Raw genomic sequence first — 11,503 nt, forward strand, 5'->3', positions numbered from 1 at the left:
AAAAAAAAAAAAACTGAGTTCTGAACTACTTCAATTTACAAAGTATGCATACAGTACCATACAACCAACCTAAGAAAATGGAGAATATTTTTGTAAATTGTCAAACTATTTAAGCAAAGAGAAAATCATTCTACACTATATGAATATAATTATTGATGAAATTCTTTCTTCCACGTGTAAAATACAAACTTCGAAAAGAAGATTTTCAGCGGTAGTGGTGAATTGTAATCTTAACAATAAAAAACCTTTGATAAAAGATGAAACATTACCAGATGATTGCAACACATTAAAAAGAAGTGAAAATGTCAATATGGCAGCAAACAAGATGTTCTGTCAGGTATGATTGAAAACCGTTCGGTAATAAAAATAATTGAAGAAATACCTAAACGTATCCCTCACTGATTACTTCTATTTCTTATATCATTGGTAAACCTAAACACGTTAACTTGCCAGAGTAAAAGCTTCTTTAATGGATAAAGGTTAATTTGATAGGATTTCTATGCGGAAAAGCTAATATTATAAACCTTTTTGGGAAGAGACGATACTTGGCTGTGTTTTACTTCTAGCAGAGAATGTACTACACTTTCTCCAGCATTTTCCCTTATCGGTTTAAATTGGTGATTTTATAACATTAATACAATGGGAAACACAAACAGGAAAAGAAATACGGCAATTGGAGGGGTGAAAGTTCAGGAAGGATTGGTCATATCGCAGACTAAAAACAGTAGTCGGATGAAATGGATGAGCAGACAGATCATTTATGTTCGAACAACTATGACAAATAGCTCTTTTATTATTGGAAGATTAGTGACTTTTGTAGCAATTATATTCAATAAATTTTCAAATTTGCATGAAAAATGAAGCATTTCCTTATAAAAGTATTGTTAAACTTTTTATCAAAGATTCAGTAACAATTTCACCGAAAAAAGTTTGTTTTTTAAAATGAAATCTTAAAAATCTCTGTGTCAATTAAATGGAAAAAAAAATCAATTAAATTGCTCGATAATATGACCAGCGGCTATTTTGCTTCACCTTCGTCTGTTGGAAAATTCAAAAATTGCTGGAGGATACATCCATTTATTACTTTTAGTCATGATTAACCTCCAAGTTCTTTCCTTCGTATCTATCAGACAGCTAAGAAGACTGATCATGCAAGAATAAATGCTCGCAGATGAAACTTTTAATGGACATGAGCTTCTATTCCGGACAAAATTACGATCCAAAACGAAATTAAAAATCACTGTTGACATTCAGTCTACACACTGATTTCTGCCTTTGTAGAGACTAAGAAAAAGCGCAGAGCGCCAAAAAATAGAAAATTATTTTGAAATTCAGGAATTATTCCGAACCATACCTCCTAATAGCACCTTACAGAGTTACTGACATCTGTAATGTTAGTAGAAAGAGTCAAGAATCGAAAATGGTCCGTGAACTTGAGAAGGACAACAGCGACAATAACAGCTTCATTAAATGTCATTGCCTACATGTGCTGGTTCGTATCATTGACAGCAAACTTTCTATATTGTGGAATGAAGTGGAGTATGGTAAGGGGGACATTGCTAATGGAATAGGTCCATTAGTTTAAATATCTCTCCTGTTACATGATCTACAGTTGACTTCTGGTTTTTTTTTTTGTTCAAGGACTAATGGAAGGGAATGAAGAGGGAATGATAAGAGACATTAAGAAGTGTAGAAGAAGACAAATTGTCCACCACGCATCAGGGGGTTGCCCCATTTTTTTCTGCCTCTTAAAATCATCAACAACCACTTTTGAAACTTTATTTTTTAATAATTATGTTGAACTATCCATGTCTTCTCATATTGCGTGTTGTAATTAAAGGCCAGACAAAACTTAAAATCTCTGGCCATACTACCGTAAATTCATGTCCATCATCCTTCACCATCCACACATGCACCTTCTTTGTCTTCTTCCCTACTCTATCCCATAATCTAATTATTTATAATTCCTTTCAGATTCTTTAAACTTATGCTAAATTTGCTCATTTGGGACGCTATAAACCTTTTCAAGCTAGCCACCATCATTTCAATTATCTAATGTTACTTGAAAAATGTTCAAAAAATAGTGATTTAAAAAACTTAAATTGTTAAATAAAATTTTAGAACTTCAGAAAAAAAATTAGAAGAAGTTCTTTTTCTTCGAAAAATTGGATTCTTTGCTGTTCTCGGAAAGGTATTCAAATAAGACTGATTGTAGATAATTATAATGAAATGATATACATTAGAACATTCGGGAAAATGTGAAAAACTATGCTTTTGTCAGAAAGCTTGATCATCCTAGTGTTATATATCTCCGTGATAATGACATCTTTCTTGGTTTCTCATAAAATTTACCGGGAAAGCCGACAAGAAGTTTTAGGGTGTAACTTTAAACAATAAGCTAATGTAAGTTTCTACATCTTCTTAAGGGTTTTCAAAAAATTGGCGATATGATGTCACTTTTGAAGTTCAATATCTGAGAAAAATCAGTTCATTTGAATAGCTAATGAATTATTAGATTTGCATTGTCATTTGTGATAATTCCGATATAATGTGACAGAATTGACGGAACTAGTTGCTCCCATCGGTGTATTTTCATAAATTATAATTCATAATTAGAATGGAGAATTTGGCCGATTCATTTTTATATCTAAAATATTGGTGGAAAAGGTGTGTTTTTCGTATGCACAACCTATTTTTGTTGTAATTTCACTAATTTTGGAATTTTTAGGAAACTGCACTAAAAAAATAATATCATTGATTTCAAGTGATGCAGTTTCGAAAAAATAAGATAGTGCCAAATTGTACTGTCTCGTTTTTTCGAAACCGCTTATTTTATCCATTCCCAGTATTTTAATCTCTATATAATTAAGTTTCTATTCAGTTTAACATGATTACCAGTACAATATTCATGCATTTTTTTTCAGTACAGTAAGCCGAGTTTAATGCCGAGATCGCCCATGATAAATGTTAAAGCAAAATCAAATTCGTTGAATAATGTAGGTGCTTCTCATTATCGACAGGTTAGTGCTTATTTCAACTTTTCTTAATGATATAAAGCAGTATGATCATTTGATACCTGATTTTAATTTTACTCTTTAGTCTTTTAGGCGTAATTGTTCATCATAAATAATGCTAATGAATTTTCAACACTTTAATGCTATTGAAACTCTCAAAGAACGACAGAATTTTTCTAAAGTATTTAAATTTTAAATTATTACTAAGCAAAATGACACTGAGGAAATCGTTCATGAATTTTACATTTTTCCAATAGAAATAAGAAAATTTCCAAAAGATTTTCAGATAGCCTTGGATACGTGCAATCTTTCACACCAAAATGGCTTCGGGTAGTTTTTCTGTTTACAAAAATTTAAGCATAAAAGATTAAATTCTGAATCAGTAGTTATCCGAATTTTATTAAATTTATTTCATCAATTTTGCTATTGATTCACTTCGATTCATTAATAACTTACAATTTCTACGTGTTTTACTCATTGCATGAGAACAAGAAGTAAGCAGGGTACTAATCAGAAAGAGTTGGAGCAGATGTTCGAAATTAAAATGGATCATAAGAATCCAAAATTTAATAAATAGTTCGAATTTAGTTACTCGAAGTTATATTTTTGAAAGTTTTTAGTTCCTTAAGATTAAAGTTCAAAAACTTTACAGAAGTGTAATAAACAATAATATTTCTTTGAAGAAATTCAATCATTTGGTGAAAAAACAAAACAAAATGACCAAGAAGAATAAGAGCGAGTAAGGTCTAATGGATTATTCGATTGCTGCATCAGACTAATAAGACTATTTCGTAATTTATCTACTAGTGAATTATCGGTTTAGTTGTATCTGTTTGACTGCTTCAATAGATTACTGTTATGTTTTGAGAAGGAGCATTCAGGGAAGTAAACAATCTTTGTTATCAAAAAATCATTTATGCAAAATTCTATCCATCAAAATCAGACAAGTAAGTAATAGCTTGAATTAATGTAGTGAGGACAGATGAACTCATTAATTAATCATGCAATGACATTAGTGCGATATTTTATAGTACTTATAACTTTTGCATTATGTTTATTGGCAACCACACAGCAGCCAAAAAGGAAACTGTTTTCTATGTTCCTAAATCGATGATCTTAAAAATTTGGCTTTAAAAAGTACTTTGAGCTGATTTTACAATAATGATTACAGTTATCCTTGCAACAAATTGTTACAATATCCAAAAAATGCTTTTTTTTTTTTATGGAATTATGACACTGTATGACAGTCCACCAAAGACTTTATGTTTCTGCAGAGGAATAACAGTTATATAATTCGATTCAATTTCAGATCAGTTGAAATTGCGCGAGATGCAGGTGGTGAAGAATGGATACAGGTTAGTTATAACGGGAAATGGTTAGAAAGGAATCTTCAAATCGATAGAAGATAATATAATTAATTGGAAATGTAACACTTTTGGCTGAACAAAATTCATAATTCTCCTAGCAATAAGCAAAATAATACTAACAATTCACATAATTCGTGTAATAGTTCAACCTTGGAAATATCCTAACTTTTGGACTTTTGATGAAAACAGCAAAAGTGATTATGTCTGCTTCCTGGATCATTAGTACTGTTTGATTGCAATTATCCTTTTACCTGTTTTTGAGGCTGTAGCTGAAGTATATCATTCTCCAGTTGATTTTTCAACGAATAGTAGCACTTTAACATTGGCAGAAAGGTTGAAAATTGCAAATTATAAGGTAAAATAAAACAATTCCTGAATCTAAATTAGTATTAAGCCAATGAATGTTTGACGCGTAATAAAACATTTCTTTGGCTCCATTCCTGAAGAGTAAACTTATCTCTGAGATCCGAATTAACTTTCCAATACTCTCAAATAAATTATGACTACTAGAATAGAATGTAACATGCCATCTTCAAAATATATTGTTCAACATCATATGGTGATCGAAATGAATATTTTAATTCCTGCTTCTACAGAGTGCTCAGATGAAATATGAAGTAGTGAAAAAGGAAGTTGAGAATAATCCTGAAATTCTGAAAACTCATCTGCACAAGATTGTACATCGTAATATGCCGGGTTATGGCTATCATCAAAAGGGTGAAAAAAAGGTAATTCCTAGCAAATTTAATAGGAAAATGTCCAGAACAGAGACACATTTGGTTCTCGCTCCGTTTAACAGCTTAAACATTTACCAGAATGTCATTGATGGCAAGCATATCAAAGAACCGGGAACTTACACCTGTATGGTACAGAAAAAGTTATTAGAACAACGTTTGGGTGATGAAAATTGTCGGCTTATCGAACCCAAAGTGAGTTGTGCTCCTTATTTCTTTCAATTGTAAACTTCATGTGATACTTCACTATGCAGGACATTAATCATTTTATTTCTATTATTTCTTCTAGTTTAATATGGCCAATTTTAGTTAAGCCACTTTGATCGGTTACATACAGTAACTAGCAATTTACCTTGCAAAAATTAAGTGATCAACATAAGCTGATGACTCACACCTACTAGGAATTTCCAATTCAGGGGAAATAATTGCAATTTCCGATCTTGATCACAGAGGACTTTCAAGGGGTTATCAGTTTCGATAATGGTTACAGCACGCTAATTCCTCCAGTGTAGCGCGCATGTAGCCCTTTTTTAAAATTTCAGTCTCTGTTGCAAAATTCTGAGTGCGTCAACATTCGTTCATGCATTATTTCAGGATTATAATTCAGACTTGAAGGAACTGAACTTATTTGGTATGGTCTTGGTCTAAGTGTTAATTGTTGAAGAGAGATGTTCTAGAGCAATGCATAATTAGCCTTGCAGACAAGAACTCAGTGAATGATATGATTAAAAAAAGTGCCAGGAATACAGTACTCGCAGAGATGATGTTGTATGATGTCCGTTATGATAATGCATGGAAATCCGATTATAAGAAGGAATTCAACAGCAGAGGCAAAATGAAACCAGAAAATCGTCCTGCTTGGGTTCTTCCTCTTCAGGGACTCTGCAATAAGATACGGCTTTCGTTAAATTTAACTGTAAAATTCATGATCTCAATAATTACCACCAATAATAATTATCAACCGGTTTATTGACAACTTGTTACGAAAATATGAAAATCCGATTGCTGATAAGCCTTCTCATCATTTATAAGTGCCATTTTTGATAGCTAACACCTGCAAGGGGGCGAGCATGAGCAAACTGCAAACACATGCAGTACTTGTGGAAGTGCATGCATTATCTATGTATTGCAGGATACAGCTGTTTCTGGCAGTGTATTTCGGTTGAATTTTATTATATTTTATGAATAGCAATCCTTTCTCAAACGATTGTCCATTTTCCTCAAAGTATGGCCTCATATTCATTGATGATATTATGGTGCATTGTATAATTTTGAAAAAATGACATGTGAAGGGCTATTTGTTCGGTAAGCTCGTTATATATGTCTGGCTAATTAATTGGAATGTGATAGTAAAGATTTGTTTTAGATTGGTATCAGTAGCGATTTCTTTACGAGAAACGAAAAAGTGGATCTCGAAGATGCGCGTTCTTTCATCCTCTATCACCGGCTTACACGAATTCCGGTAATCTGAATTGCATTTTGTATTGAAATATTCAGTACGGAATCTTTATTTTTATGAAGTACTTCTTTCAAGTTAAGATTATTACTGCGATAGTATTTGCAGGAAGTGAGCAAATGGTTAGAGAATGATGAACTAAACTACAGAAATAGTAATTTAGAAGAATTTTTTAAGAAGGATTGGGATGGAAATGGAATCATAAGACGCATGAATGAATTCAATCGAAATGTGCAGAATGATTTGGATCGAGTTCGACTTCATGATCGATGTATATTTTCATGTTTACTTTCTAGAAAAAAAAATCTTGCAGAAGGAATTTATAAATGTAAGATACTGTTTTGCTGAACTTAGAAGTGCTAACTAGTCTATCTGGCAAGGGAAATATAGTTTAAGTGCTACTTCTCATTTAATACTTATGCACTACTTTTAATATTCGTTGATTGAATAAACAACCATTAAGAGATGCCAAGGAATGGTAAGGGAGACAGTTATTTAGTTTACAATAATATCGTGATGTGGGAAGCACTGATTGGAAGTCGGAAACAGGTTTATATTCGAACTATGATTGGTGGCATGGAACGCCGGTTTGAAATTCTAGATAATCAAGTGAATCATATTGTTTTCACCCATCATGCATTTGACGAACATCTCGATTTGTGTCGCAATATAAGTAACTAATTTCATTAAAAGTCATGGAAAGCACAACAGTATGAAATTTTTAGACAAGAAGAAAATTTTTGAACAAACTCTTTAATTGAATCTTTCCTGTTTTTATTTTTTACTTGGGAACAATACTTTTGATCTGAAATGTCACAATAGGAATTAAATGTCGTGACTCAACTCGTGTCGTACTGACTTATCCGAATGCTGCAAACAATGATTTCATTCATGCGAATTATATTCAAGGCGGACCGCTTTTTAATAAATTTATCATTACACAGGTATGAATTTATCTTTTATCTATCTGAATCTGCAAGTGAGATTCATTCCTCCAATAATACACTGACAGGAAAAGAGTTTCCTTCTTTAGGCGCCCATGGCAAATACAATTGGTGATTTCTGGCGTATGGTTTGGCAAGAGAGATCACCTTATATCTTTATGCTTATAAGTCGAAAAGAAGATAAGAGATGTGCTCAGTATTGGCCAAGGCTAGCATTTTCTATACAGTATTTTTGTACTTTTTAAGAGAACTTTATTTAAGAAATGTACGGATAATTGCATACCTGCTAATGGTTATCTTTCCAAGGCCTAAATTTTTTACTTATTATTTCATCTTGAAATGAATTTATCCAACAAGAATTAATGCATGTGTTCAACTAGTCTTATATGAAAAACTTATATGAGATTATACTTATTAGATTGTTTTAGATTAAATAAACTACACCTTTTTATTATCAATTAAGCATGCGCTGTTTTCTTCTTTTTATAGAAGAACTGGAGATCAGATAACCTATTATGGATTGACAATTGTCAATTCAGCCGTGGACGAATTTCGTTTGCCATTGTTTCGTGTCACATATTTGATTGTGATTGGACCTGAAGGCGATGAAGTATACGTTTAGTCTATTTCCTGCTGATATATTACTAATATATTGTTAATCTTAAAATCCCTGAAGATTTTGCATGGAAATGTATTATATAAAATTTAGCACAAATGAAACTTGCTTTGGTTACTTCAACTTGACCTTTCACCTTCAAGTTTTGTTGTACGTTTGAACTCTTGTCCATTCAGATCAATTTTTACAGTTACGTGTTGAGCACTGGCAAGGTGATATGAATAATTCAGACAACGTTGCGTTACCTTTACAATTGTTAAGACTTGCTCGGAATTGTTCTTATCCAACAATCATACATTGTCATTTGGGGATAAGTCGATCTGCTGCACTGGTTGCTGCTGAAATCTGTATCGCCTGTTTGCTCAAAGGACCGCCATATAAGGTTAGCCAACTATCGGTAGTTCATCTGTTTAATAATTTGTTTCGAATTTAATGGCGCTTAGAAGTTGATTGTATAACATTGGTCCTGATATTGATGAAATTAAGATGTCAGGAACTTTATCGTTGCAGCACTGCGTGCAGAAGGCAGTACAGTTACTGCGCTCACAACGACCATTTTGTATCGAAACGCCAATGCAGTACATATTTATACATCGAGTAGTGCAGAAGTTCTTGCACGATTATGTAGGCGACCCAGAAGGCTTTCATATGGAATATAAGGACTGGATTGAAGCACGAGCTATGAGACCATTTATTGACGATATCGAACAAAGGGTGAATGCTTACCATGTAATTCCTGAAAGAAGTTTAGATTTTAAGATGTATAAAATCAAAGTAGCAGAAGTAGTATCTGCTGCTATCAAAGTATTATAAGTAAGGTTTATTCCTTATGGAAATTCATTCAATTTTTAACGAAGCATATAACTGTTCACATGTTAAAATGGGATGAATTACATCATGGAATATTCTCAGTCGAATACTTTCAATTATGAACTGCTGGTTCTAGATTCCTGGATATCGCTTACTATCGCCACGTCTTGATCCTGACTTAATTCGATTGGTGCGACATCGTGAACGTCCGGATTGTCGTCGTGAGACTCACGATTGTGTTGGACAGATGCCGATACCCTTGCAAGATACTCGAGAACAACGCTTCGAAGAACTGCAGCTAACGAAACGTTATCCACGAGGCGGCCGATATGATTGAAATTTCTGGCTCATCAGATTTCGCAAAAGCAATAGATCTGAAACCAGTAGATTGCTATAATCATTTATATTTTAGGAATAGGGAATTAGAAATGGAATGGAATTTCGAATACATAACGGATAGCCTATAATTTACCTCCTCAAGGTATTGTTACGGTCGTACTTTCGGTTAATATGCTAATTTTTAATTGTTTTACTATTTCTCTGCTATCTTTTAAAGTAAAGAATTTTCTGTTAATTTTCACTTCGAAAATGCAAGGTATTTTTTTTCCACTTCGGAAATGAAAATCTTTTTCCCACTGCATTTTCACCTTTAAAATTTGAGAATGATTTTTCGCTGAAAAAATCAAATTAATTTCTTCTTATAAAATGACTAACATACCAAAGATATTTTCTTCAAAGTTTCAATCTTTTTAGTATATTGTTCAATTAAATGATAAAGCATAAAAAGGAAATCGCCAACAAAAGACAGAAATCAATGTAAATAATTGGTTTATGTCTAATACTAATTTCCAATATTCTTCATCAGGAAAACCCGATTGTAGTAATCGGTTATCTAAAAACTTTTCCCGAGTCCGGTAAATGGATTAGTAAATTAGGTGAGGGAGTTTAATTGAAAAGATTCACTGGGTGGTTTTTAATTTATTTTCAGGATTACTATTTGAGAGAGAGCTGATGATGATGGTGAAATATTTATATATATATTCTAGGCAAGAAGTTTATGCACTAGAGTAATAGGACTTATACACCGTTATGAAATGCTAAAAGTTTTTCCAAAGCAGTTCCCCTGTTTAACTTCATTGCACTTAATGATATTATCAAGGCTAAGGCAGTTTTTTTTTTTCCTCTAATTTTGTTAGTATTATTCTTCCTGCTTCATTTATTACCATAGAAAAAGATTAAGGGACGTCGCGTTTCATTTCCACTCTAAAGGATATCTCTTAATAAGGAAAAATCATCATTTTTTCGAACGTGACAGATTTAGTTGGCTAGAAAAGGCTTAGGTTGAATAAAGCAGTCGAATTATTTTCAGTTCCTTCGTTGGAAAACTTGTGCGATTTGGTGACAACAAGGATTAACAAATATTTTCAAATCGACCGTAGTTTACTGGTTTTACATTGTAACCACACGCCTTTTTTTTGGAATACAAAACTTTGAAGAAGTATGGAACTTTTATACTTCCAATAAAAAAAAGCTCCTCTTTGAAAATTCCCCACCATTCAGGTTTTCTATTTAATCAGACTGAACGACTAGTCTCTTAGATCAAGCCAGAAATTTCGTCTCCTTGATTACTGCTCGGATTTTTGGTTCTTTAAATTTTTAAAAAAGAAAATTTGATTACGTTAAACGACTCTTGTCATCTGAGGATAAATTTTAAAAGAGATTTCTTTAAGATATTTTTTGCTTCTTTTCCGTTTAAGAAACTACTTTTGATTGTATTGCGAAAAAATGAAGTTGTCACCATTTCGTGTCGAAAGCGCCAAAAACAGCTGAGAAAAAGTCTCATTCCGAATTGAGCTCCTACTTTCGGTTTCGCTAACAGTTTTAAATGAGTTTATTAAATGGTCAAGCAATACTCTCATTGTTTTATCTTCACTTTTGCTCAATCACCTGTTTCTTCCTACATAAACATCCGATATTTTTATTGTTAATCCATTCATTCACACTTTCATTCGCACAACGAGAAGTGCCCCCGCTTGGAACTTAATTCTTGAATCTTTCAAAACTTCAAACTCTCGATATCTTCAACAAATATTCCATTCTCTTTTCTCATATTTCACTGTGAGAGTTTTAGGAAAAACAGAATATATGAAATAGAAATGTGAAATATTTTTCTTCTTTTAAAAAATTCAATAAATTATCGAATAAACGTACTATTGAGTGAAGAGGTTACTTTCTGATAATTATACCATGAGAAAATACTTGGAATGTCACCAATTAAATGGATTTCAAGAGTTAATTTGTAAGTGTGAATGAGCAAGAAAGAGTGCTCTGTAAGCTCTTTGAAACTAATTATCTTCTTATTATTGGATCTGTTAGAATTTCTAGAAATGTTATTCATAACAGACTTCAATAATAATCCATTACTGAAATTTTGATAAATTAGAAATTTAAAAGGAAACTGAACGGTCGGGACGTACTTTGAACACACTTTTCGGTAGACATGAATATTAATTAGTATTGATTAGGATAGCATTCTTACGACTTATTCAAGATCGTGCTATT

The 11,503-nt window shown here is 32.5% G+C and overlaps 1 protein-coding gene across 1 annotated transcript; it reads left to right on the forward strand.

The window, feature by feature from the left end:
• Positions 1–3,996: 3,996 nt before the first annotated feature.
• On the forward strand, positions 3,997–9,278 carry LOAG_01342 (protein-tyrosine phosphatase; the record flags this gene model as incomplete). The annotated part of the gene is made up of 15 exons (XM_020445712.1): positions 3,997–4,112; positions 4,324–4,369; positions 4,644–4,736; positions 4,978–5,109; positions 5,197–5,310; positions 5,780–5,977; positions 6,482–6,577; positions 6,680–6,842; positions 7,071–7,244; positions 7,394–7,515; positions 7,605–7,741; positions 8,005–8,125; positions 8,322–8,513; positions 8,642–8,845; positions 9,078–9,278. 15 exons carry the CDS (start codon positions 3,997–3,999, stop codon positions 9,276–9,278), a joined length of 2,109 nt encoding a protein of 702 aa, XP_020303857.1.
• Positions 9,279–11,503: the final 2,225 nt, after the last annotated feature.

Source organism: Loa loa, assembly GCF_000183805.2.
Source record: "Loa loa unplaced genomic scaffold supercont3.6, whole genome shotgun sequence".
Classification (NCBI taxonomy): Eukaryota; Metazoa; Nematoda; class Chromadorea; order Rhabditida; family Onchocercidae; genus Loa; species Loa loa.